The 25,401-nt window shown below is 58.7% G+C and overlaps 1 protein-coding gene across 5 annotated transcripts in view; it reads right to left on the bottom strand.

The window, feature by feature from the left end:
* Positions 1–25,401, bottom strand: part of CHD6 (chromodomain helicase DNA binding protein 6) — a 105,793-nt gene that overhangs the window by 8,931 nt on the left and 71,461 nt on the right. For all 5 annotated transcript variants that reach the window (XM_064167961.1, XM_064167967.1, XM_064167963.1 and 2 more), the window contains 21 exons: positions 25,021–25,164; positions 22,776–23,031; positions 22,098–22,308; positions 21,462–21,657; positions 20,823–20,987; positions 20,286–20,465; positions 18,985–19,095; positions 15,826–16,028; positions 15,186–15,385; positions 12,013–12,172; positions 11,553–11,642; positions 10,750–10,853; positions 10,068–10,197; positions 9,753–9,813; positions 9,169–9,226; positions 7,592–7,811; positions 5,003–5,211; positions 2,325–3,881; positions 1,664–1,812; positions 1,219–1,416; positions 165–611 (listed from right to left, as the gene is read on the bottom strand). In XM_064167961.1, the coding sequence (XP_064024031.1) occupies positions 165–611; positions 1,219–1,416; positions 1,664–1,812; positions 2,325–3,881; positions 5,003–5,211; positions 7,592–7,811; positions 9,169–9,226; positions 9,753–9,813; positions 10,068–10,197; positions 10,750–10,853; positions 11,553–11,642; positions 12,013–12,172; positions 15,186–15,385; positions 15,826–16,028; positions 18,985–19,095; positions 20,286–20,465; positions 20,823–20,987; positions 21,462–21,657; positions 22,098–22,308; positions 22,776–23,031; positions 25,021–25,164 (5,049 nt within the window). The remainder of the gene's footprint in view (positions 1–164; positions 612–1,218; positions 1,417–1,663; positions 1,813–2,324; positions 3,882–5,002; positions 5,212–7,591; positions 7,812–9,168; positions 9,227–9,752; positions 9,814–10,067; positions 10,198–10,749; positions 10,854–11,552; positions 11,643–12,012; positions 12,173–15,185; positions 15,386–15,825; positions 16,029–18,984; positions 19,096–20,285; positions 20,466–20,822; positions 20,988–21,461; positions 21,658–22,097; positions 22,309–22,775; positions 23,032–25,020; positions 25,165–25,401) is intronic.

Genomic DNA, 25,401 nt, shown 5'->3' with positions numbered 1-25,401 from the left:
CCCTAGAGCATACCTGCTCCTGCCTGCTCCAGCACAAGCCAAGCTGCCCTGGAGAAGGTCCCACATTGTCATGGGCAGATGATCTTGTAGGAGACAGCTGGACCACGAGATAAATTGTGCTTGACTCTGCTGGGCCCATGTAAAAGTGGGGGGCATCAACTCACCTGCAGCCTGGTCGGAAGAGGCCTCTCCTTCAAGAAGATGAGGTCCATCCCTTCTACATTTTTTCTCCTGCCCCGTCTCCTCCTCATGGCAGCATCATCTCTTCGGAGGCTGCCATTGACAATCTGCCCCGTGACAGGATGGATTAACCCTGCCTGAAGGATGCCAGACAAGTCCATGCCCAGGGAGCCCTGGAGGGTGTTCACGGTCCCCAGTTTGGGAATGTTTGTGTTCAGAGGGAAAGGAGAGGAGCTCCCTGGCGACCCCTCAGGGGCTCTGGACAAGTCCACAGCTGCGTCCCGCCAGCCATTCAGCACGATGGGTGGGTGAACATGGGCTGCTGCCAGCTGCTCCAGGCTCCTCTTCTTGGCATCTCTCTCCATCTCCAATTCATAGGGTCTCCTGTGCTTCCTCTCCTCCTTTGCAAAGGCAGAGCTCAGGAACCCTTCCTGTGTGTGCCAAAGCCACAGAGAGGGTTACAGCTGCTCATGTGCTGCCAGGGCCACAGCTGTTCAGCACTGAGCTAACGGCTAGGCTCTTCTGCCTCTCCACAGAACCCTGGAGCACCTTCCCAGGGCACATCACATCTCTGGGTGGGAGCACCTCCCACAGTGCTACTGCACAGGGCTGCAGGGGTCCCAGGCCAGCAGCTTCTGCCTCTGCCCTGTGTCCACCAGTGAGAGGAGATGAGAGAGCTGATGACTGATGGGAAGTGACCTCTCCTGCAGCCTTTCCTGTGGCACACCAGGGCACTCTTCCCTTTTCCTCCTGACCATGTGGGTGCTCCAGCTCTGACTCTGGAAGCACTTCTACAGAGTAGAGGCTGTGGAGATGCCACAGAACAGTCATTTTCCCAGGAGGGGAACAGGGCTGGCAGGAGGCTGAGAACACAAGGGGCTCACGAGGAGCCCTGAAGGAGGGAGCCACATGTTACATCTCACCAGAGGCACCATGAGGCAGTGAAAGCCCAAGCTTTGCTCAGGAAGCTGCTTGGGCACCACTTCCCTGCCAAGCCCCAAGCCTGTCCCTGCCCGGGGCCCTGATCACCTTTGGTACCTGTGAGATCAACATTCCATTGTTGAAGCCAGGATCAGTGCCCTCTGACTCGGCAAAGCTGCTCCTGCTGCCAGCACTGCTGGGCAGCGCCGGGGCTGCCAGCAGGCCCTGCGTCTCCAGCTGCTGGCTGGAGGAAGGCCACTTGCCCTTCAGGATGGCGTGGCAGATGTTGTCAACGCGGTTGATGATCACACGGTCCTGCAAAGGCAATTGGAGGCTGGCAGGCTGGGGCTCAAACAGCTGACTCGTGTTTGTCATTCCAGGATCAACACAAATCCAGCCTGGGGACCTGCTCTGGGGCAGGCATGTCCACCGCCTGAGTGCTTGAGAAGAGCAGCCCAGCCAGAAAACCTGTAGGTAGCTGTGTGTGCAGCAGCAGGAGGCAGTGCTGTGGCTGCTGGGCAGGGCCAGGCAGTGACACCTGCAGCACAACTGCTAAGCTCACCTTGGGCCACTCGGAGAAGGAGTAAAGTGTCTTCTCTTGCAGCAGCTGGGCTATGGTCGGCGCACGGGCATCCTGAAGGTCATCAACCTCCCCAGGCAGGGCAGAAGCTGAACATTTGCTCTCTTCCTCCAAATACTTCTCTGGACCATCTGAGAATGCAACAGAGAACAGAGCCCATCACCAACTTGCCTCTCTCATCCCTCCCTCACGCCTTCCCACTCCACCACTCAGCTTCACAAAGGGCCTCATTCCCCAACCAGCCACCAGTGCTGTAGCCTTGGGTCACAGCTGGAAGCTGAAGCTGCTCACAAAGGGTATTGCAGTGGCCCCCACCCCTGACCATCCCCATATCCTGGGTAGGTGGGAAGAGGGCATGTGTTTCTCCAGGGTCTGCTTGCCAGGCTCGGAAGGGCATCCTTCATGCCATGGGATGCTCATGGCTGCTGAGGCTCAGTGAGGGGGTTCTGGCCAGCCCTCCTGACAAGCACAGCTACCTGCTCTGGTCTGCAGTCCCATCAGCTAGAGAGACCCCAATTCCTGCCAGGGGCGTGCTGCTCAGGGCCTTGGCAGCCCCACGGTTTTGGCTCTGAAGGGAGGACAGCAGATCCCTCCCACTCCAGTCTGAGGTGCCCATCAACCAAGGAAGCTCTTAGCACTTTACCTGGACTCTGCCGGCTGCTGGCTTTCTCCTCCTCATCTCTGCTCTCACACTCTTCTTGTTTCATTCCCTGGGGCTTGGGGTGCAGGACCTCTCTGCAGCCTGCCTGCCCCTCAGCCTGTTGGCCCCAGGTCTCCTCCCTGGCATGGAAGGGCTCTGCTCCTGGAGGCCTCAGCAGAGGTGCAGGCAGGCTGAAAGCCTGGCTCTGAGCCTGGCCCAGCAAGGGATGCAGGGTACTCTCCTGACGCAGGCCATGGTCCTCCCTGCCCTCTGGCCCAGGGTCCCTCAGCCCTTCAGGTGTCCCCAGGCCCAGGGACGCTCTCTCGCCATTCCCTTCTGGGCAAGTGTCCTTGGGCATGGGGAGGTCACAGCTCTGTTCCTCGTCCCCCACTTCATTAGCTTCAAGCTCACAGCCAGACTTGGTCCTGGAACTGCTAAAGTCTGTGACATCTGCTGCTGCCTCAGAGTTATCATCCTCCTCTTCTTCCTCCTCATCTTCCTCACTGTGGCTCTGACTTGGTGCTGACTTTGCCTCCAGTCCTTTCTCCTGCAGCAGACTGATGAACCTCTGCTCAGGAGGAACCTTTATTTCATAGTTATGAAGACTGGGACTGTAGAGCCCCATGCTTATGACCCCTTCTATGGCACCGTGCTCAGGCAGCACTGGTGTAGGACTGCTCAGGTCTCCCTTCTGCTGCAAAGCTTCCTGGAGCTCTGCTGGAATGCTCCGTGAAGGGTTGCTCTCAGGGGTAGAAGGTGAAGGCTCAACTTCCTCATCTTGACCATCCATCCTGTCACAGCCCCCCTGCAAAGCCTCTAGGAAGGGAGTGTCTCTCATGGTATCTGCATCGCAGCTGGAGGGGTCCTCATCCCCCTCTAGCTTGCCCTCAGAGAGCTTGGCGCTGCCTGCGAGCTCTGTGCAGCTGGGGCTGTCCCGGGCCAGGGAGCTCTGCTCACTGTTGCAAGCCTTCTCCTCACACATCATGCAGACCAGGGAGTCTGGCAGGGAGCTCTCGTCGTAGTTACTGGAGATGATGTCCCGGACCTTAGACATGAACGTTTCACAGCTTGCCTCTGAGGGACTGCCCCCAGCCCGGGACACAGGGATGTCTGCAGCTTCCAGCTTCATCTGACTCTCGGCTTCACTCTCCATGGCCTGGCAAGTGCGGCCCACCTGGCTGTAGAGAGGAGAACTGTAGAGCTTGGAGTTAGTCTGGTAGAGGCAGCACAGGGTCTCTGGGCCGGGCAGCCCTGCTCGCTTGTGCTGGGCATAGTTCCTGTAGGCATCTAGAAAGGACAGCTGAGGGTCGTTCATGATGTAGTAGTCGGTGCGGTTGAGGCCGTGCTTGGCGGTGCCGATCAGCAGGTCGCGGTCGTGCTTGCCACACTCCCACCACACAGGCAGGTAGAGGCTGGGCCGGCAGAGCCGCAGGCGCTCGTGCAGCTGCGGGCAGCGCAGGACCTGCTCACGCACCTTGCGCAGCAGCTCGATGCGGTACAGCGTCCTGGCCGCGCGCTCCTCCGTGATGGGCTCCACGTAGATGTCAGGGTCTGGGGCACCTGCAGCGGGGACAGGCCAGCCCAGGCCCTGTTACACTGGATCGAGCTGGCCTGGAACTGGATGATCTTTGAGGTCTTTTCCAACCTAATCCATTCTATGATTCTACACGGAGCAGAGAGGGCAGTGACTCAGAGGCACTGATGAGCGCCGGGAGCCTGCGGGTGAGGTGCAGGCAGTGCTTGAGGCCACCGCTGAGGCTTCTGTTCCCTTCCCCTCCTTTGCTCCCATATGAACTCTCGGGAGCGAACTCCCTCAGCTTTAGCAGCCAGGCCAGCAGCGGCACTCGGCTGCAGAGGACAGCTCTGCTCTGTCAGTGCCAGCAGTACTGGAGCTGCCTGGCCCTGACAGCAGAGCAGCTCCCTGGGGTCTAAGGCTCTAGTAGCTCTTCAGGAGGCTCTAAGGGAAGGAAGTCACTCAAGTCATGCAGCTCTTTTGATGAGGAACACTCACTTAAACATCAACACGCAATACAAGGAATCCCCCAACAGGTCTGAGACACAATCCTTTCTGGTGCTGTTGGAAGCAAATTACTTTGTGCTTAAACAGCCCCCAAGAGGCTTTTCATCTGCCATGTCCTGCACTAGGGCCTTGTAGGGCACTCAGGGAGAGCTCAGTGCTGGCCGTGCCTCCCAAGCCTCTTGAGGTGGGCTCAGAGTCCCTTTGCCCTGCAGCAGAGCCCTCCAGTCAGCTCTGCCACAGCATGGGCGCAGCATGGACCCTGTCCAGTGCCAGCAGAGAGATGCTTGGAAAGAAAGCAGCAATAGAGACCCCCCAAACAACCCCCAGCTCCAGTGTGGAGGAGATTTGATCTGCTGCCTCTCTGCTTCTCCTCCCTCACATCTAGAGGTCTTGGATAAAACTGTTTCTGATTTCATGGGAGAGCTCTGTGAGATCTGTGAGAGCAGGGGCTGGCGCCGCAGGACTCCCTGCCCTTGCACTGGGCTGGTGAGATGGTACAAGGTGGAGACATGGCAGCCAGAAGTGGGCAAGGGTTCTGCAAACCTCACAGCCTGCCTCCCACTGCTGCTCTCCTGCTCCATGCAAGCAGTGGGACCATTTCTGACCTATGGCTACATGGACCTATTGTTACCCCACCTTAGGCCATGCAGTTTCCACTCACCATCCTCTTTCCACAGCGGGAGACCACAGACATTCTTGCACATGGCTACGAAGCTGTAGAAGTACTTCTCCAGGCTCTCGTCTGTCTTCTTCTCCAATCGAGAGATGGCTCGGAACTGGGCCCAGTCAAAGACCTTTTTCTCCTGGTCATAGATAACTCCAAAGGAGGAGACAGTGCGGTAAAAGTCTGCCTGCTCCCTCCTGGTCCACCTGTGGGGCAGGGAAGAGACATGAACATCACTGAGATGTGTTCTGGATCCACCACAGGCAAGGCAGCAGGCACTCAGAGACAGACTAGTGACTGTCTGCTGGTTTTGGAGGAGAAGCACACCAGAGAGATCTCTGCAACCTGAGCACCTGTGCTGCTTTGCAGCTAACTGGAATATGTGAATGAGAGAAATTAGATCCTTGGCTGTGAAAAGAAAACAACAGTGATGTCTGCATCACTCATGTGTCCTACTGGGAGATACAAAGCCAACATAAACAAAGTCAGTCTCTGCCTGGCTGCTGCTCGTTTCACTAATGCCTCTGCCTGGACCTGTATAACTCAAAGTAAGTACTCTGCTTCCAACTCTTTATCTGGCTTCCCACATCCCCCCCTTGCGCGTAAGAGATTCTGAAAGAAGGGATGAGGGGTGGAAAGAAGGAGAGGAGTTGGTCTGAAAGCTCTCCTGGGTGGTTCTGCTGCTCGGGAGGGGTTTGCACTTCATCACTGCTTGCAGCTGTAGATACCTGCACAGATTGGGTCTATACATGTGGGTATTTGTGCCGTGCTGTCAATACGGCTCCACTCCTTAACTTCCAGCAGTGGGGTGGAGGGAGGGAAACGCCCCAACTACCACAGCACCTCTGCCTATGGCACGTCGTGAAGAGGAGTGAAGGCCCTGGGCCCTCTCTCAAAAAACCACAAAGTGCAGCTCCTGGCTGTGCTGCCAGAGGGGTGCAGGCTCCAGCAGAGGCTGGAGGCACAAATGTGTCGCAGCCACCCGCTTCCTGCCCCACGGCATTGCGGGGCTGTCTCATCACCTCCGTGGAATGGCCAAGCCTCTGCACCAGGAATTAGAAAGGCAGGTCCTGCAGACACAGCTCTCACCCAGCCTCTTCCAGAGGGAAACTGGGACTGGGGTTCATCATCATAAGGGTCCCAGTAACAAATGCCAGTGTTTGTGGATTCCTGCAGACTCCTGAGTGCCTCACTCTCCACTGAAGGAAAGCAGCTGTGGTGACAGCAGGGCTCAGCTGGAGTTAGAGCACAACAGTCAGAGCACAACTTTCACTCTCATGTGGACTCTGAGCTTTCGCCTCACAGGGGTCGCTTGCAGGAACAATCCCAGACACTGACCATGAAGAGCACCCTGGGCAAACATAGCAGAGACAAGGCACAGAGAACAGAGCAGGGTGCCAGCTACAGGACAAGACCAAGCCATGGCACAGAAAGCTGAGTGCTGTGGGCTGAAGAAAGGTTAAAATCAAATCTCAGCTCCTCTGAGGCAGCAACAGTAAGCATCTGGGACACATCAAGGGAGGGCAAGGTGACAGCACCCACAGCACTCTGCAACAGACCAAAATACAGCTGGACCACAGCTCCACCTCTGCTGCCAGGGCCACGAGCCCTCTGCAGTGCTCTTTCATTCCAAAGAGGAGGAGAACGAAGTTAGTAAACATGTCAGCAGTGAAAATCAAGGAGCCCAACAGAGAGTTTGTTCAAGGACCTCCAATTAAAGGCTGGTGGGAAACTGCCCAGGACACTCCTGTGAGGAGCACCCCTGGAACCAGCAGATCAGATGCTCCAGGCTGCTGTGGTGTGCACAGCACAACCACTGCACGGCACGAAGGGACAGCACAATTGCAAGAGCTCCAGAAGAAGCAGGGACAGAGGATCTGGAGAAGCTTCCATACAAGGAGGCCATTAACTGAGAGCAGACAGTAGCAGACAAGCGGCTGTGTGGGTTCCTGCAGTGTGGATAGTTCTTGGGAGACAAAGGCATCCAGGACAGACAGCAAAGCCACCCAGCACAGCTGGGCCCTGCAGGTCAGGCAGCCCCAGGGCTGCACACTGCGGACTGGCAGCACCACGCTACTGCAGACCCTCCCTGGGTTCTGCCGAGCCACTCAAGGTGCCAGAAAGGCTTCACCATCCTTCCACTCCCCCGGGTGAAGTGGGAGCAACCCACAACCAGGACATGCCACCAGCTGGCACCGAGGCACGAGCAGGAGGCGAACACAGTGGCGGGAGAGGTGCACAGTGCAGAAGGGCTGCACATGTGGGTGGTGACAGTGCTGATCCCACACCCACACTGTCCCAGGTGCTCAGCACTACCCTTTCTGCTGGCGCTATCCTCGGCCCAGTGTCCGGCCTTGAAGAGCTGCCCCCTCACTGCCTTTCATCATGTCACCAGCTGCCACAAGCAGCTCCCTGTCTGGGCTTGCTGCTGCAGCTGCAAGGCTGTCTCACAGCTGGGAACAGCGTTCCCTGGCCAGCGAGGACCTGCACACCTTCCTGACAGCTGTGGTGCTGTTCATCTGGGTAAGTCCAGCACAAGGATGCAGCTGGGCTGCTTCAGCTTTGGGAAGCACTCTGCTGTGTTACCTTTTCTGCATTTCTTTGTTCACCGAGTCCAGCTCCGAGGCTCTCCTGAACATCTCGTCCTGCAGCCAGTAGCCATGGTTACCAGGTACCAGCAGCTCAGCTCGTGGAGGCAGCTCTTTGCGGTTGCAGCGCTGGTAGACAGTGACGAGCCTCCGCAGCCTGGCTGTGAGAGCAGATGAGACAGGCCAGCAGGATCTGTCTGAGTCGGAGCCATCCTGGGCTTCAAACATCAGCAAGGACATTAGTATTTAATGCACACTCAAAGCCACAGGCTCTAGCATCCCTCTGGCCAGCTCAGAGAGCTCCCTCCCACCCTCACCATGGGGGACACCAGGGATCACAGTCCTAAGTGAGGGGCTGTGGTGACCACCCCTGGACGTCCACATCCCAAGGCTGCTGGCTCACACCCTCACCACATCCCACCTTCAGAGGCAGCCCAGATGCAGACACATCAGACCATGTATGAGAGAGAACTGCAACTCCCTGCCCTGCAGTGGGGCCAGCAGGCCCATGGCACCCAGCAGCACTGCCCACTGCAGAGACTCTGCACACTCATCTCAGGCAGGCAATGCATGGCCTGGGGCAGACTAATGGCTTTCAGTTTGCCCTGACTTTGGCTGTGTCACTTTTTTGGGACCATGGTTGCCCTTCCACAGGCGCCATCCTTGAGTCACAGGTGACTGAACAGGACAGCCCCTGACAGAAGCCTGCCCAAGTGAACTTCCCTCAGGCACTAATGCAGCACAGCATGTCCCCCGCCCCAGCAGTGTGCTCCCTGTCCCAGCAGTGTCCTCACCCCAGCAGTGTCCCCCACCCCAGCAGTGTTCTCTGCTCCAGCAGTGTGCTCCCTGCCCCAGCAGTGTGCTCCCTGTCCCAGCAGTGTCCTCACCCCAGCAGTGTCCTCACCCCAGCAGTGTCCCCCACCCCAGCAGTGCTCTCTGCTCCAGCAGTGTGCTCCCTGCCCCAGCAGTGTGTCCTCACCCCAGCAGTGTTCTCTGCCCCAGCAGTGTGCTCCCCGCCCCAGCAGTGTTCTCTGCTCCAGCAGTGTGCTCCCTGCCCCAGCAGTGTGTCCTCACCCCAGCAGTGTTCTCTGCCCCAGCAGTGTTCTCCCCACCCCAGCAGCGTCCTCACCCCAGCAGTGTCTCCACCCCAGCAGTGTGTCCTCACCCCAGCAGTGTTCTCTGACCCAGCAGTGTGTCCCCTGCCCCAGCAGTGTCTCCACCCCAGCAGTGTCCTCACCCCAGCAGTGTGCTCCCCACCCCAGCACTGTGTCTCCACCCCAGCAGTGTGTCCTCACCCCAGCAGTGTGCTCCCCACCCCAGCACTGTGTCCCCACCCCAGCAGTGTGTCCTCACCCCAGCAGTGTGTCCCCAGCCCCAGCACAATGTCCTCTCCAGCCCCAGCAGCGTGTCCCCTGCCTCAGCAGTGTGTCCCTGCCCCAGCAGTGTGTCCCCTGCCCCAGCAGTGTGTCACTGCCCCAGCACTGTGTCCCCTGCCCCAGCACTGTGTCCCTGCCCCAGCACTGTGTCCCCCCACAGCCAAGTGCCATTGCCATGCTGTGGGAGACGCAGCCTCACCTGCCGGTGCCTCCTCCTGCTTCTCGCTGCCATCGCCCACCCCAGCAGCCACAACGTCCTGCAGAAGGAAACCATTGGTGGGGGCTCTTCAGTACCCACACAATTCAGTACCCACAGCCCACCCAGCTCTGGCAGAATACTGAGTGGCAGGATGGGCAGGACCTCATGTCCCATACCCTGAAGCTGTGGTTGCTGGCTGCCCTCAGCACATGGGATCAGAATGGAGAGGGGAGAGAGCTCAGAGCCTTGCTCACTGCTGTCCCCTTCCCCAGGATCATCTCTCCTGGGATGCTACTGACTCTTCTGCCAGGGCCCCATGCAGCTCCTGAAGCTAAGTGCAAGAGTCGGCACCACCCCAGGCCACCCCCAGCCCTCAGTCCCCATCAGATCCCCAAGCAGCTCAGGAAACTCGCAAAGGCAAAAGCAGAAACTGTGCCCCATCAAGCAGAGCTGACACAAACATCACAGGGCAAAGCACAGCAAGGCCACCACCAAGCAGGGGCACCAGCAGTCCAGTGTCCTCACAGTGAAGCAGCAGGCCTGGCAGCAGCAGGTAGGCAGCCACTGCCCTGAATCCCACTCACCTCCTGTTTTGGCAGCCCCTCCAGCTTTTCTCCAGTGCTCTCTTCCTTCTCCATGCTGCCCCTGGGTAAGTGAGCGGATTAGTCCCTGCCAGTGGCAGCACAGCCCCCTTGGCTGTGCCAGCTGTGGGCAGGAGGGAGCAGGGATCCAGTGTTCATGCCATCCTCTGCCTTATATTAGGGAGCCAGATGCCCCCTGCCCACTGTGCACAGGCAGAGTCTGCCTCTTTCTTGCTCCCCTGCCACGCTGCCCCACCACAACACAGCCTTCAGTATGAGGCAGACAGCCCCCAGGGTGTGGCCCCATCCCCTGCCCACCTTTCAGCAGTGTCCTGGGCACCGTCGCTGGTGCCCTGCTCGGCAGAGAGCAGCTTCTCGTCGGGCATGCCCACCTTCTCCAGAAAGCACAGCGCCGGATCCGCACGCATGGCATTGTACCTCTCGTAACCTGCCAACCACCAGGGCCCATCAGAGAGGGCACAGAGCCCGCCCCTGCTCCCTGGGACACAGCTCTCATGCTCACTGTGCTGTGCTGACAGCAGCTCTCATCCCAAACAACCCACAGTGCTTTCCCCAAAGACATCAATTGCTCTGCGGCCCCTGGGCAGCAGCCAAAGCCAAGATCAGCCTTGGCACCCCACCATGCAGCAGCACTCCAAGAGTTTTGTGCAGCACCCACAGCAGGATGCAGCTGGCAGCAAACAGCCCTGAGCTCCTGGAAGTCACAGGACATCATGATAAGGCTGCAAATGCCAGGAGAGGCTCTGTGGTTCCCTCCTCACCCTCACATGTCAATTGCACCCTGCTCCTGGCAAAGCTGAGGAGTCTGCTACAAGACTGGGCATGGCCATCCTGGGCACCACAGTGCACCTGCCTCACCATGTGTGTGAGCTGGGAGAGCTGCTCAGCCCTGTATGGCTGTGGAGCACAGCTGCAGCTCTGTCCCCTCGCAGGTACCAGGGCTCTGGCCAGGTGCCTGCCAGCCAATCTGGGCACACACCGTGCTTGAAGACACCGATGAGCAGGGATTTATCAGCCTCAGCATTCCACCAGTCCACTGGGATCTCCACGTAGTCGATGTCGGGCAGCAGCACATCCAGCTCCCTGTGGCACACAAGGTACAAATGCCCCTCTCACAGCCCACTTTCTCTAGTGAGAGGGAGGCTGCACAGTTGCTCTCCCCTCCCAGCCTGGCAGTACCACGGGGCTGGTCCTGTCTGATCTGAACAGCATCTCCTTGGGGAAACCAACTGGAGCCTACCAACCCCAAAGGGCATCACATCTGCTGGGGAGGGCTACGATGTCTTCCCCAGACTCGTGCGCTGGGGAAGGCAGCAGACCCTGCTCCACGAAATTAAGCTCAACCATTCCCCTGCTCTGTGAGGCACCAAGAGCTGAGCCTTTGCAGGAGGGTCAGGAGCTGGCAGCCTGCAGGCTCGGTGGCATTAAGGCTGTTGGCCAACTTGTCCTCAGGGCTAGGAAGCAGCTGCAGGGGCTGCAATGGGACATGCTCTGATTTGAGGCCTGGCCTTGGGCACTGGGCACAGGCTGGATGGGCTCCCACTTTGGATTAAAGGTACATTTGCCAGAGACATTTTCCTGCAGGGTGTCTCTGAGTGTCCCCACCACTCCCCAGGCTCAGAGCTGCCTTGGCAGGACTGCCACAAGTACAGTCCCTGCTTGGACTGTCTAGAGATGAAGCTCTGCCTGAGCAAAAGCTGCTCAAATCCCACAGGCTCTGACTCACCCACAGCAGCACCACCCCCCAGGAAGCATCATAGGGGTTCACCATGAGCTCCCTACCTGGCAGGGGTGCCCTCAAAAGCTTTGTCAGCAGCCTCCCCCAGCACTTCAGCCTTCAGGTAGTAGAGCATCCGCACCCGCAGCAGAACCCTGTCCCGGGGCAGCAGATGGACACAGCTAGAACCAAGAAGCTCAGATGCCAGCCTCGGGCCTTGCCCAGCAGTCCTCACCAGGGCATACTGCAGGGTCACCAAGACCAGGGAAACCTGCTCAGCCTTCCCCATGCTTCCCCATGGGCACCAGCCAGCTGCCGTCAGCACGTGGTGCCCAGACCTGTGATCTGCTGAGGCTTAGTGGCCTCAAGTTTGCTGCTCAGGACACAGCTTCGGTTAGCTGCAAGAGCATCTGTGAGCGGTCCAGCAGCTGGAGCACGGTGACCCTGAACGGGCTGTGAGCCCTTCACAGCTCCCTCCCACCCTCCTCGTGGACTCCATGAGCTAGCAGAGGCTCCTGCACTCACTTGTTGCAGTGCTGTTTGAGGTGCTTCTTGTAGCTGTCATCGTGCAGGACAACCTCGGGGTTGCAGGTGGCCAACCAGTCTGCATTCTTGATCTCAGGCAGCAGCATCTGGCTCTTTGTCTTCTTCCCCTTCCTGCCTCTGGGCACGGGTGCTGACAAGCCTGTAACAGTGAGTGGCAGCCAGTAAGCACCGTGGCACTTTAGACCAGGCCAGGCACTGGCCTTGAGGCATCCCTGACACTGCAGTGCCCAGGCAGAGAAAGTGCCCTGCTGCAGGTTGGCAAGCAGCAGGAAAGGGCAGAGGGCAAATGCAGAGCACAGGAGGCTCTGTCTCCAAGGAAAACCTGAGGAGCAGCACAGAAATCAAACTGCTGTGAGCGCTCAGAGCAGGGCTGAACCTGAAGGATAATGTGGTCCCTTGATGTATACAAGTGTCACACAGGAGCAGGGAAGGAGCTTTGGTCCTGGTATGGCCCTTTGAGCCTTACCTAGACATGAGAGCCAGCTTTGAAGTTCACCCTATAGAGGACAACACTGATTTGGGACAAGAACTCAAACAAGAGAATCCCAAATGACCAAACGCCAGAAGACAACACTAGTAATCTGATCTGTAAGGGCTACTTCCAGTTCTGTGCTTCAGGGGGAGGGAACCAGATCACTGCAGGGGGCATTCACACTTGGCAGAGATGCCGAAGGGATGAGGAACACAGTCCCACCTGGCTGACAAAGAGAAAGTGACATCCAGCGGCTGTAGCTCAAAATCAAACACATTTTCAACCTTGAAATAAGATGCAAGTTCATGGCAGAATGGGGGAACAACTCCCGGGAGGGTCACTGTTGTTTGGAATCCTCTGAGAGGAGTGAGCTGACTCTCTGGGCAGACATCCTCCCCTGTGTGCTTGTGGGAAGGGAAAAGCAATGCCTCAGCAGCCTCGTCCCATCCATCTCGTCTTGTAACACCACATGAAGTTTGCAGCTCCATGACAGGACAAGGGCTCCAGCCCAGGTAGCTCCTGGAGGCTGGCAGTGGGCACCACAGCTCCAGTTCCCAGCACCAAAGTGGATGACAGACTCCAGGCAGAGGCTGTGCCCTCAAGAGCCTCCTCCAGACCCAGAGCAGAGTTCCGACCTGGACTCACCCTCACAGTCACACAGACACTGGGTTGAGAAGGGACAGCCCCAGGATGCATCAGCAAGGGCTGGAGGTTGCTGTTGCTTTCTGCACATCAGTGTGGCCAGGATCACATCTCTCCTGGTCAGCTTCCTGCAGATGCAGACAGTACCTCAGGCTCCTTGGTGTGCCACAGGAGTGCCCACCAACGTGGCTGCTCTGTCCTGGAGGGTTCTGCTCTCCTCCAGCTCCCAAGGTTAGGCTAGACAGCTTTCCTGGTCCTCTGGCCAGCACCACATGCAGGTTTCCCAGATGGGAAAAGCCATTCTGAAGAGCTGATGGAGAAGCTCCTAGTTGCTTCCCTCTGCTAAATATCCAATTTTAGTGCTGTTCTTGCACTAAAGCATTCCTGACCCTTCACTGAAACTGCAGCTTCTTCGCGACTTGGTGTTACGTAAATAACTCCTACTCACATCAGCTCTTGCTCTGCTCCTCCCAGGGCTCTCCAGTCCGGTCCCAGCACCTCTCCAGGCAGGGCTGGGTAGCAAGGACAGTAGGCAGTGCTGGTGGAGTGACTCGAGTTGTAGGAAGGGACTGGAGTAACTTAAGGAAGTCACTGAAGGCCACATGCTCAGACCTCACGCTGCAAAGCCAGTCAGACACTTCCAGACAGCAGGAAAAAGCTGATGCTGGGTTCTGAGCAGCAGGTACCACACATCACACTCTTGAGGCAGCCACAGCAACACTCCAGAACAATTTCCCCATGCTTCAGCACCTCAAAACTGGAGCTCTGGGTTTCAGCCTGGCTCCCTGATGCTGAAGTATGCTGGAGAGTCCCAGGCTACTCACTACTCACCCTGTGCCACAGGTCACAAGTGCACAACATGCACTCACAGTGGTGGGGTTCTGAGTCCCTGGGGGAGCAGAGTGGGCTCCCCCTGCCAGCCTTGCCAGCCTGACTCACCTGTCCTGACAGCTGCAGGACACTGGTGCTGTGCTGCTAGGTCAGCAGAGTCCTGAGACACAGAATGGGCAGGGAGCTGCTGTCCCAGGCCACAGCCCTCCAGCCAGCCGAGGAGCCAGCACTGTGTCTGTCTCCATCTCATCACAGACAAAAGCCACCACGGCTGCAGGACGCCGTTTGTGTGCCCATCCACCCCAAGGGATGCCTAAAGAGAGGAGAGGCTGCACTGCAGGTCAGGGGAGAATCCACAGCCTCCCAGGCAGGGTCAGAGGCAGCAGGAGAGCAGGGCTGGGGAAGGTGCTGGGTGCTGAGGACACACTGCAAACCTCCACTCAACAGAAGGCAGACAGGAAAGGGGAACATGGAGTGATGTGTGGGCCTCACACTGCCAAAGTACTGCAAGTCCCCAGGTAAAGGTCCTGCTAGGTGGAGAGAATGCAGCATCATCTCCTAGGATTCTGCACTGCAGAGGTCTCAGGGCAAACCACTGATGCACCTTGAGGCACCAGACCAGCGTGTCTGGGACAGGAACCACGCTGAGAGGACACACAAGCCCGTGGTGGAACAGCTGCACAGACTGCAGCACCAGCAGCCCTCCCAGCACAGCCAGCACTGTCAGCTGCCAGCCTAGGGGTCAGGGCTGCCATCAGGCACTGCCAAGGTCACTGCCCAGCAATCCACGGTTCCCTGATGCTCTGGGAACAGTGAGGCACACCTGCACTTGGGCTGTGGCACCCCCAGCGTGCCCACACGGCCAGCAGTGCCCAGTGTCTCCCCGCACAGGAATGCTGGCGGTACTCACACGCCAGATAAAACTTTGCAGCACCCCTAGAGAGCAACTCTGCTCCCGCCACAAGGCGCTCTGTGCACCTGCTACGGCGCCAGGAGCCAGAAAACAGACTCCTGCAGCCAGCCAGGCCCAGCTGCTGGTGCTGAGGGTCAGGGTGGAGGTCAGCCCCACGGCAGCCACCTTCTGTGTGCAGCAAGCGTGGCACTGCTCCAGCACAAACACTTGCCCAGCCCTGCTGCCAACCCTGCGGCCTCAGCCCCGCGTGGCTGTGCAGGGTACAGGTGCAATGGCAGAGAGAACACGCAATACCTGAGTGATTCTGCAGCGCCTGGTTCTGCCCGTCCTTTGTGGGCGTGATGAGATCCCAGATGAAACTCTTGATCTTCTCATCCCCCTTGTAGTGTTTGACACAATAGACCAGCAAGGCTCGGCAGATCATCTCCATGTCCTTCTCATTCAGGTGCCACTTGAAGCGCCCATGGGTCAGGATGTCTTTCCAGCGTCCCCAGCTGGAACAGCAGGAACACAGACAGCGTCAACAGCCCAGTGTTGGCACCTCTCTCCAGAAGCCTGCTCAGGGGCATGGTGCTGTCAGCTCCCCTGGACAGGGGTGTTCTGCCCCTGCACTGAGGCCTTGAGCAGTCAAGTCTAGTTGAGAGGCATCTGCCCACGGCTGGGAGGCTGGAGTCGATGATCTCTAAGGTCACTTCCAACCTAAGCCATCTATGATTCTATGATTAGAGGACAATGGGAGAGGTTGGCTCAGGACTGAGCAGGGCAGAGGCAGGAACAGACTCTGGAAGCACTCTGGAAGCTGTGCACTCCTAACTCTCCTTCCATCCCAAATGCTGGCTTAGAGCCCAGAGCCTGCCAGGGCGCTCACTGCCCCACGGAAAGGAGGGGGCCCAGCAGGACAGAGGGGCACAGCGAGGCCGCGCAGCAGACTGACCCGAAGATGAGCAGGTTCTTCTCCACGCGGAAGCACTCCGCGCGCAGGTAGCGCCTCGTCTTCTCGTTGAAGCGGCGTGAGCGTGTGGGCCGCTCGTCCGAGTCGCTGTCCAGCTCCGAGAACTCCATCAGCTCGTCCTCCTCGAAGGAGTTGTAGTGCTTGGTCTGCTTCCGCACGCGGGGCCTGTCGATCACCAGGCTCTCCTACGAGGGACAACAAGGAGGAGGTGCCCAGGGGTGGGCACAAACTCCTGCCTTCTGTCCGGGTGCAGCCAGGGCACAGTGTGTCTTCCTCCTGCACTGCTCACACCGCTGGTTCCCAGTGTCCCCAGCCCCATGACTGACCAGCACCTTCCCATGGGGGCACCTGCTCCACAAGGCCTGCCTGGGACTCTGCCCACCCACCCGCACCAGGGAATTCCTTCAGCCTGAAGCTGTGGGCTGCAGGCCACGCGGGTGCAGAGAGCTGGCAAGCAGGAGCTGATCCAGCTCTGACTCACGCCTGGCCCTACCCGCACCACAGGGGCCAAGCACTGTGCTGGAGGCAGGGGGACACGTGTGCTGGAAAAGGGGAAAGGTGCAGGAGAGAGCAAGATGCCTGCCTCCTCTCCTTCCCCTCTCCCTGTCAAATGCATCCATGCCATCCAAATCTGCCTGGATTTCACACCCCCTCTCTCCCATCCCCCATGCAAGAGCGAGGAGGTCTGCAGAGCTGCAGTGCCTCCCTCTTGCTGCACATACCTGCTACGCTGCTGCCACGCTGCTGCCCCGCTGCTGCCCCTGGGCTAGCTGCAGCAACCTGAGCTCCATGGAGGAGTGGAGGAGATATCTGTGCTGCAGCTGAGTCCACGAGCTCAGCAGGGCCAGCAGAGAGACAGGACCTGTCCACTCCTGCCTCTGGCAGGCAGCCACCAACCCTCGGGCTCCACCTCTGCGTGGAGGCACAGAGCTCCTGCAGCAGGCAATGAAGGCTGGGGTGGACAAGGCTGTCCCTGGCATCTGCTCTCCGGAGCAGCATTGCCCATGGCCACTACTGGGAAGGAGCCAACATGCCAGTGAGGGCAAGTGAGGTTCCGGGAGCATTCATTCACAGCCCCCAGCCCCCTCACAGCCGTGCTGACAGCCCTTCCAGACCCACTTAGCTTCACTGTTCATCCCCAGGGCTGAAGGCAGGACAGCAGGGCTGCAAATATTGATGAGGGAAGGAGTGGCACAATCTGAACCTCTGCCCACTTGCTCCATCAGGCCAGAAGCTCTGGGCACCTCCCCTCATCCCTACTCACATCTAGAAGGATTTGTTTCTAAAGCAATGCCTGGATATTGAGCCTGACCCCACGGTCCTCAAACACTGCCCTAGGCTCAGATGAACGTGGCCAGCGTTTAGTGGAGCATGGGAAACACCCAAGGGGCAGCACGAGGGAGCATTTGACACTGTATGGGCAGGGGAACTACTGCAGGAGTTGCCCAAGCCAGACTTCTCCTCAAGACACCCCTGGCACTGCTAGGGCCAATCTCAGCTGGCCTGAATGACCTCACTTGCAGCCTCCCAGTCAGTGAAGCTGAGAAGATGAGCAAGAGGGAGCATTTGCAGACACCATGCAGGGCTGTGCCCAGCCCTTAAGGCTCCCGGCAGCCTCTTCCCCAGTCTGTTCCAACCTTGGGCAGAGCTCTGAGGCTCCACACAGAGCAATGCTTTAGCTAACCCAGTGCCACAGCCATTATGCTCAACCCCCACTGCCCCTACTGCTTGGCACCTCCCAGGCCTCCCAGTACTGCTGTGCTCACCAGACAGAGACACTTCTGCTGCAGAGAGCTGCTGCCTCCCAGCCAGCACCCACAGCCTCCTCCCATTACAGCAGCACAGCTCAGCAAGAGCACTCAGTTCCAGGGCCATGAGGGTGCCAGCATGCCTAGGACAAGCCACTTGACCAGCAGTGACTCAGCACAGTCATGCCTCTGCAGGTCCTCAAAATCCTCCCTTGCTGCTGTTGGTGCCCCTACATTAACTGTCATGAGCAAGCCCAGCAGAGAGGTTGTGGGCACTGTGGTGACTGCAGTGACTGCAGTGACTGCCTTGGTACTGAACAGGACCACACAATGCATGACCCATGCAGGGAGCTCCCTGCTCCCCTCCAGCTTCAACTAATTACAAGTCCACTTTGCTCCTAGATCACTAAATGCCTGCACTTGCTGCTGGGTTGAAGATGTCCATAGCTGCTGTGACTCTGCAAAGGGCCTGAAGGGCCAGTGGAGGAGAGAGGAGGGCACTCAGACCAGCGGGCAAAGCTGTAGGCAGTCGCACGCAGCTTCCTCTCTGCCTGCTGCTGGGACAGCCAGAGTGCCCTGACAGGTTTCACCATGGCAAACACCACCTCCCTGGCCACTGAGAGCTGGGGTGGTGGCAGCATGGGGGTGTGGTGAAATAGATGTGCCAGGCGCTGTGTGCTCCTGGAGTATACAGACTCATGTCAGCTCACCAGACCTCCTCCAGAGCTGACAGACCAAATGACCTCCTCTGCCCATAGTGCCAGGGCTCATGTGGACTTGGGAGCTAATATGCAGCTTCCCCTGAGCAGGGGAAGAGCCTTGCTCTCTCGACCAATTTCCAGCCACAGCAGAGGCTGGCACTCGATATAACTAATGTTCCTAGGCTTGGTGAGATAGCCAGAGAGCCAAGAGACCAGAGCTGGCACCTGGATGGCAGCACAGGACTATTCTGGTACTGCTGCAGCCAGAGTGCCAGCTGCTCGGGCTGCCAGCACCCAGCCTGACTGGCAGCAGAGGGCATTCTGCCTGCCTGCGCTGTGGGAAACTCCAGCAGTGCCAGCTCACTCAGAGGCTCACCCTGACCGCTGGGTTCACAGACATGCCACCATGCAGGGCACTGCAGCCTCAGCACCCCTCACATGCTGCCAGCCCTAGCTGTCACCCCTTAACCAGGCCTGGGAGTTGCTGGGAACACAGAATGAGCACCCTGGAGAAGCAGGCAGGAGGCACAGCCTGGCATGTGCCTAAAGCAACTGGGGCTTTAGCCTGCAGTAACCCCTGATGCCCAGCGTGTCCCTTCAGGAGCCCAGCGCAAACACCAGGTCCTGCCTGGGGACCTCACCACATGGCATCGGCTCAGGGGTGGGCAAAAGTGCCACGAAGTGGATCCTACCTTCTCGTTCTTGGCATCTGTGTCAAGCTCTGCTATCTTGGCCCACTTCTGCCAGAAGTTGGGGTCATCTAAGGAAATGTCAGTTCTGTTTCCTGATGCTACGAAGCTGGCCTGTAAGAGAAGAGCAGTGAAGAGGGTGCAGCCCACCCCCAGATGTGCCTTCCTCCATGCACAGATCCCCACCACATCTGCCTGCAGCACAGCCTCACCACCATGGGCTTTACGCCCCATGCTCAACATTCCAGAGGGCTCTGGGTGCTGAAGGGAGCTGAACCTCTCTCTTCTGCAGTCCTGCCTGACCCGCTGCAAGTGGAAGCCTGGACTGCTCCACTCACAAGAGGAGGAGGGACAGATAGCCTTGGTGGCCCTAGAGGACACCTGTCACGAGTGTGGCACAGAGCTGGCTCCTTGGGCTCTCTCCTGCAAGGATGTCAGGGCCCCATGGCACACAGCTTTCCATGGCACAGCAGCACCCAGAATTTGGCATCATGCAGGCCAGCAACTTGGTCCCACCACCACCCTGGGGTCTCCCTGCAGAGTTAGGTCCCACATCAGCGCAAGAACGAGGCTGGAGACAGCGATGGGCTGTGTTGCAGGAGGAGTGTGCTGCAGGGCCCACAACTCCTTCTCACCCCAGGGGCAGCCCAGGTCTCCACCTCCATTTGTGCTCAGCAAAGCTCCACATAGATGTAGTGCCAGTGGCCAGGAGGGCAGGGGACAGGCTGCTGACCAAATAAGCTCAGCCCCTGAGCAGATCAGCCCAGCTCAGGGACTAGACCTCACCCAGCTCTGAACTCATCCTTCCTCCCCAAGGAGAGGTCTGACCCTGCTGAGAAAAGCTCTGTGCATGGCCTGCTGCCACAGTCAGGACTTCTCAGCCCACCAGAGTGCCCTGGCTGGGACACACGATCAGCTCTGCATCTGCCCACACCACCAGTCAGAGTGGGCTCAACACCCAGAGAACTGCCCAGCCCTGCCTCTTCACCACTCTGAGCTGGCTGCAAAGGGAAAGCAGAAGCTGGCACACTGAACACTGGGCAGCCTCACACCATCCACCCAGGCTGGTGGCTCCCTCCTCAGTGCTCTGCTGATCACCAGTGAGACAAGGGACCACACTGCTGCAGTGCCCAGCAAAGCCTCGCTCCTGAGTGCCATGGGACAGGCAGGAGTTTGGTCTCCGTGTGGATGTCTCAATGCAGGACTAAAAGGTCCACCCACGACTATTGCCTTGCGTGCTCCCAACACGGCCCTCACCACCCCAGGGGCAAGTCCCACTTCCTTCTCAGTGGGGCACAGCAGACCTTGGCAAAGGTGGAGCCCTTCCCCTCAGACTGAATGGTGATGGTCTGTGTCCTGCGCTGGAGGATCTGGTCGATGTCTTCCTCGCAGAACTTGGATCCTTCATCCTCCTCATCCATGAGAGCACCATAGGCACCCTTCCGCAGCAGGTCCTCCACCTCCATCTTTGAGAGCTGCTGAACCTGCACAAAGCATGGGCACATCACAGGCCTGGCCAGCCTCTCTGGGCACCGCACAGCCAGAGCAGGCTCTTCCCTGGCCAGGGCACCCCAAAACAACTCAGCTGTTGCTGCCACAGCAAAGAGATCACTTCAAAATGCTGCCTGAGGGACTGCCAGGAGCTTCAGTCCCAGACACCCAGACACAGCACCATGTGTCCCCCAGCCCCACAGCGGTGCAGAAACAGCCTGCCCGGACAACTGCGGCAATGTGAGCATGTGGCACCCAAGCAGCCCGCCCAGGTCTCTGCTCCAGCATGGCAGTGTCTTGCAGGGGAGAAGTGAGCATTCTGCCTGGCCCTGCTCTGCCAGCCAGCCTACCCCGTTGGTGCTGCCCTTGCGGTTGATGTCCTGCAGCACAGCCTTATCCAGGCCCAGCTTCAGGCTGGCCTTGTCGAACATCTCACGCTCGTAGGAGTTCCTGGTGATGAGCCGATAGACCTTCACCGCCTTGCTCTGCCCGATGCGGTGGCAGCGAGCCTGTGCCTGCAGGGGCACAGGGCACAGCATCAGGCACAGAGACCTCAGCAGGCTGGGGAATGCACCCTGCACCCGTGCCCACCACTCATCCAGTGACTGTGGTTGAGCTGGCAGAGCACTGCCAGCAGGTGCTGGGTGGTGCCAGCCCTGCACAGCTGTGGCGCAGGAGCCAGAAAACCCTGCAGCCCAGACAGGAACGTGGGGCTCGAGCTGGAACTGTGGCTCTCTGCAGATGGGGCCACTCAACCCCCAGTACTTCCTCCAACCCCAGGTACAGACACAGTGTGGCCTGGTCTGTTGCCCCCCCATGCTTTTAGAGCCTCACCATGACCTCCCATACAATGCCACTGCCCACACTCCCACCGGCTCCCCCTGCACAGCACCCATGCCCTGCAGCACCAGGGTGCTGCTGCTCTCCCCTCCCCAGCCAAGAGGAGTGGCAGGGCCGCGCCACAGGGCTGCCGGCAGCCCAGCCCTCACCTGGAGGTCGTTCTGCGGGTTCCAGTCGGAGTCGAAGATGATGCAGGTGTCGGCGGCGGTCAGGTTGATGCCCAGCCCGCCTGCCCGCGTGCACAGCAGGAAGACGAAGCGGTCCGAGTCAGGCTTGCAGAAGCGGTCGATGGCAGCCTGCCGCAGGTTGCCGCGCACCCGCCCGTCAATGCGCTCATAGGTGTACCTGCAGCACAGGCACGGCAGCGTCACAGCCCGGCCTCAGTGCCCCCCGAGGCTCCGGGCTCCAGGCTGGGTGTGGGCGGGCAGGCAGCTGGCACCCACCAGTGGGACCTGTGCACAGAGGGTGCTCAGGCCCCATCAGTCCATGTGCATCGTGGCTGTGCCCAGAAGTTGTTCCTCTCACTACGGCAAAACCATCGCGACCTTGAGCGGGGTGCAGGGACATGGCAACACAGAGCTAGGACCAGCCCGTGGCAACACAGAATGGACAGGTCAGGGCTGCCCAGCTTTGGGGTCTCTGCACCCATCAGCAGTAGCCTGTAACTCAGATCCTCTGGTACGTGGGCACAGCATAGCCCAACCCCCACCCTGTTTCCGTTCGATCTCGAGTGCAGGGTGGAGGTGGTGTGGGGAGCTGTGGTGAGCGCTGCAGCCCATACTAACCGTCTCTGAATGAGATAGTCCTCCAGGATGTCGAGGCAGCGCACCATCTGCGAGAAGATCAGCACCTTGTGCCCACCAGCGATCAGCTTGGGCAGCAGCTTGTCGATCAGCACCAGCTTCCCGGCCGCCTGGATCATGGCCTGCAGCTGGAAGTCCGGCGCCTCGGGGCTGTGCGTCTTACGGAAGTCCTCCAGGATCTTCTCCTCCGCCCCTGCCGGGCAAGAAGGGAGCTGAGCTCTTGGCGAGGCTGGCAAGGCAGCTGCACCCAGCCTCCCGTGCAGGCAACAGCAAGCCCCCGCATGAGGAACCACCCCCGTGCGGTCCATCAGATCTAGGGAGGTCAGACAGGGACCTCCACATGCCCTTCCACTCTGTGACTTCACTTCTTCAGGGCTTGCACCAGCACTTGGCAGAACAAGCCAGACTGGCATGCTGGAAAGGGTCCCATGCCAGAACAACCCCAATCGCAGTGAGCTTTGCAAGACCCTGAGGTGCCCACCAGCCAGTAGCACTGGCAGAAAGCTGGGCTGCCTCCTGAACTGGGCCTGGATGCATGATCACACCAGCAGCAGACAGCAGGGGGGCCTGAACTGGCTCCCAGGCCACATGAGCTCTGCAGGCAGTGCCCAGGAAATGCTGCAGCGACCTCTATGCCTCCTTCTAGAGCACAGCCCTCACCATTGATGAGGTAGGGGTGATTGCAGCACTTCCGCAGTTCCATCATGGTGTTGATGAGGTTGGGCATATTGTGCTGGTTGGCACCCTTGGAGAGGAAGGAGAAGTTCTTCTCCAGGATGGCTCGGTAGTATTTCTTCTGAATATTGGTCAGCTCCACCTCAATGATAGTCTCCTGCTTGGGTGCCAGGTTCTTCTCCACATCATCCTTCAGCCGCCGCAGCATCATGGGCTTCAGGATGGACTGCAGCTTCTTCACCTGTCAGAGCAAGCACAGGGACTCACTGCCCTGCCTGCATGGCAAGCACAGGGTGACAATGGCAGAGCCTCTCTGGGCTGCAAACCCACAACCAATGTCCTGAAGCAGATGCTCTGCTGACAGCCAGGACAGCTATAGGGTCTGGACTCCTTGGGACAGGCAGGTGAGTGACCCGCCCTTGGTCATGAACTCCACAGGCCTCGGGTCAGTGTGTCTGCTGCAGGGGAGCTTCACCAGCACCTGAGCTGATGGCTGCTCCACCTGTGCCTGCTCCCTCGGAATGGCAATCTTGGTGCAGTCTGCCCTTAGCCCAGACTTCCAGATGGCAGTCAGACAGCCCTGGGGACCTCACTGCTCTCCATGACCCAGGCTCAAGGGGAGTTTTGGAGGACAGCTCCACAGCACCTGACACAGGCTCACAGATGTCAAGGGCTGGAAGGGATCCAAGGAGATCATCCAGTCCAACTCCCCTGCCAGAGCAAGACCATACAACCTAGCTCAGGGTACACAGGAACGCATCCAGACAGGCCTTGAAAGGCTCCAGAGAAGGAGACTCCACAACCTCTCTGGGCAGCCTGTGCCAGGGCTCTGGGACCCTGACAGTAAAGAAGTTCCCTCTTGTGTTGAGCTGGAACCTCCTGTGCTGCAGCTTACACCCATTGCTCCTTGTCCCATCCCAGGGAGCAGTGAGCAGAGCCTGACCCTCAGCACTCAGATACTAATAAACATTGATTAAATCCCCTCTCAGTCTTCTCTTCTCCAGACTAAGCAGCCCCAGGGCTCTCAGCCTCTCCTCACCAGGCACTGCTCCAGTCCCCTCATCATCACAGCTCTCCACTGGACCCTCTCCAGCAGATCCCTGTCCCTCTGCAACTGGGGAGCACAAACCTGAAGGCAGTACTCAAGACGAGGTCTCACCTGGGCAGAGTAGAGGGGAAGGAGAACCTCCCTTGCTCTGCTGCACACACTCTGCTTAATACACCCATTGGCCCTCTTGGCCACCAGGGCACATTGCTGTGCCATGGATGTTCTCCACCAGCACCCCCAGGGCCCTCTCCTTGGGGCTGCTCTCCAGCAGTCACCTCCCAGCCTGTCCTGCTGCAGTCTGTTATCCCTCCCCAGGTGCAGGACTCTGCTCTTGTCCTTGTTGAACCTCATCTGGTTCCTCTGTGCCCAGCTCTGTCTGTCCAGGGCTCTCTGGGTGGCCTCACAGCCTGCAGCTGTCTCAGCAAACTTGCTGAGCAGACTCTGTCTGTCTGTCTGTGCCCTCGTCAGTGTCACTGATGATGTTGAACAGGACTGGCCCCAGCACTGATCCCTGGGGGACTCCACTGGTTACAGCTCTCCAGCTGGGCCTGGCACCATTGATCACCACTCTTTGAACTCTGTCTTGTAACCCTAACCCACCTCACTGCCTGCTCTTCCATCCCACACTTCCTGAGCTTGCTCACCAGGATGTCATGGGAGATGGTGTCAAAGGTGGTGAGGCTGCCTGGTCTGTAGTCCCCTGGAACCTCTCTCTTGCCCTTTCTGAAGACTGCAGTGCCATTGGCTCTGCTCCAGTCCTCAGGCACCTCTCCTGCCTGCCACGAGTTGGCAAAGATGATGGAGAGTGGCAGAGCGATAACCTCAGGCAGTTCTCTCAGCGCCCTTGGGCGCATCTCATCAGGGCCCAGGGACTTGTGAATGTTCAATGTATGTACACAGGTTCTTACTGATCTCCTCACCCTCCCTACACTCCTGTTGGTCTCAAGGCAGAGCAAGGAGGACAACCACATGAGCTCTGCTGTCCAGGCATGGAAGGGATGGTGGGCACCAGCCCAATGTATTGGCACTGGCTGGTGTCCTCTCTCCAGAGCAGCTCTAGGGACTCTGTGACACACAAGGAGTCCTGTTCACCTCCACAAAGCACGTGTCAGAGTGCACGCCTGGCTGGGCTGGCCACATGTCCCTGTGGCCTGTGCCAACCAGCACCACTCTTCTAGGTACCTGCTCCTCTGTCTTCAGGTCTCCAAACTCCTCCAGGAAAGCTGTCTCTGAGGGGAACTGCTGTGGCTCCAGAAAATTCAGAAGGCTGAAGAGCTCCTCCACTGAATTCTGCAGGGGGGTTCCAGTCAGCAGCACCTTGTGCTCCTGGGGACATACAGAAAACTGCTTGAGGACTCAGAGTCTCTGGCTGGGTCCAAGGAGCACAATGCTCCCAGCCTTCCAGCCTCAGGAGCACTCTGGGTGCCCTGAGGGCATGCACACTCCCTCAAGGCTCCCCTCACCATGGTGCCAACCTTGAGCAGTCACAGCCATGTAACACCCTAGTGGCTCCCAGGGTTTGCTCTGCTCCAGCTCTGTGCAGCATTAACAGCCAAACCCAAG

Source organism: Pogoniulus pusillus, chromosome 29 (genome assembly GCF_015220805.1).
Source record: "Pogoniulus pusillus isolate bPogPus1 chromosome 29, bPogPus1.pri, whole genome shotgun sequence".
Classification (NCBI taxonomy): Eukaryota; Metazoa; Chordata; class Aves; order Piciformes; family Lybiidae; genus Pogoniulus; species Pogoniulus pusillus.
Note: the sequence above shows the minus strand (reverse complement) of the source record. Positions and strands in the feature narration are given on the sequence as shown.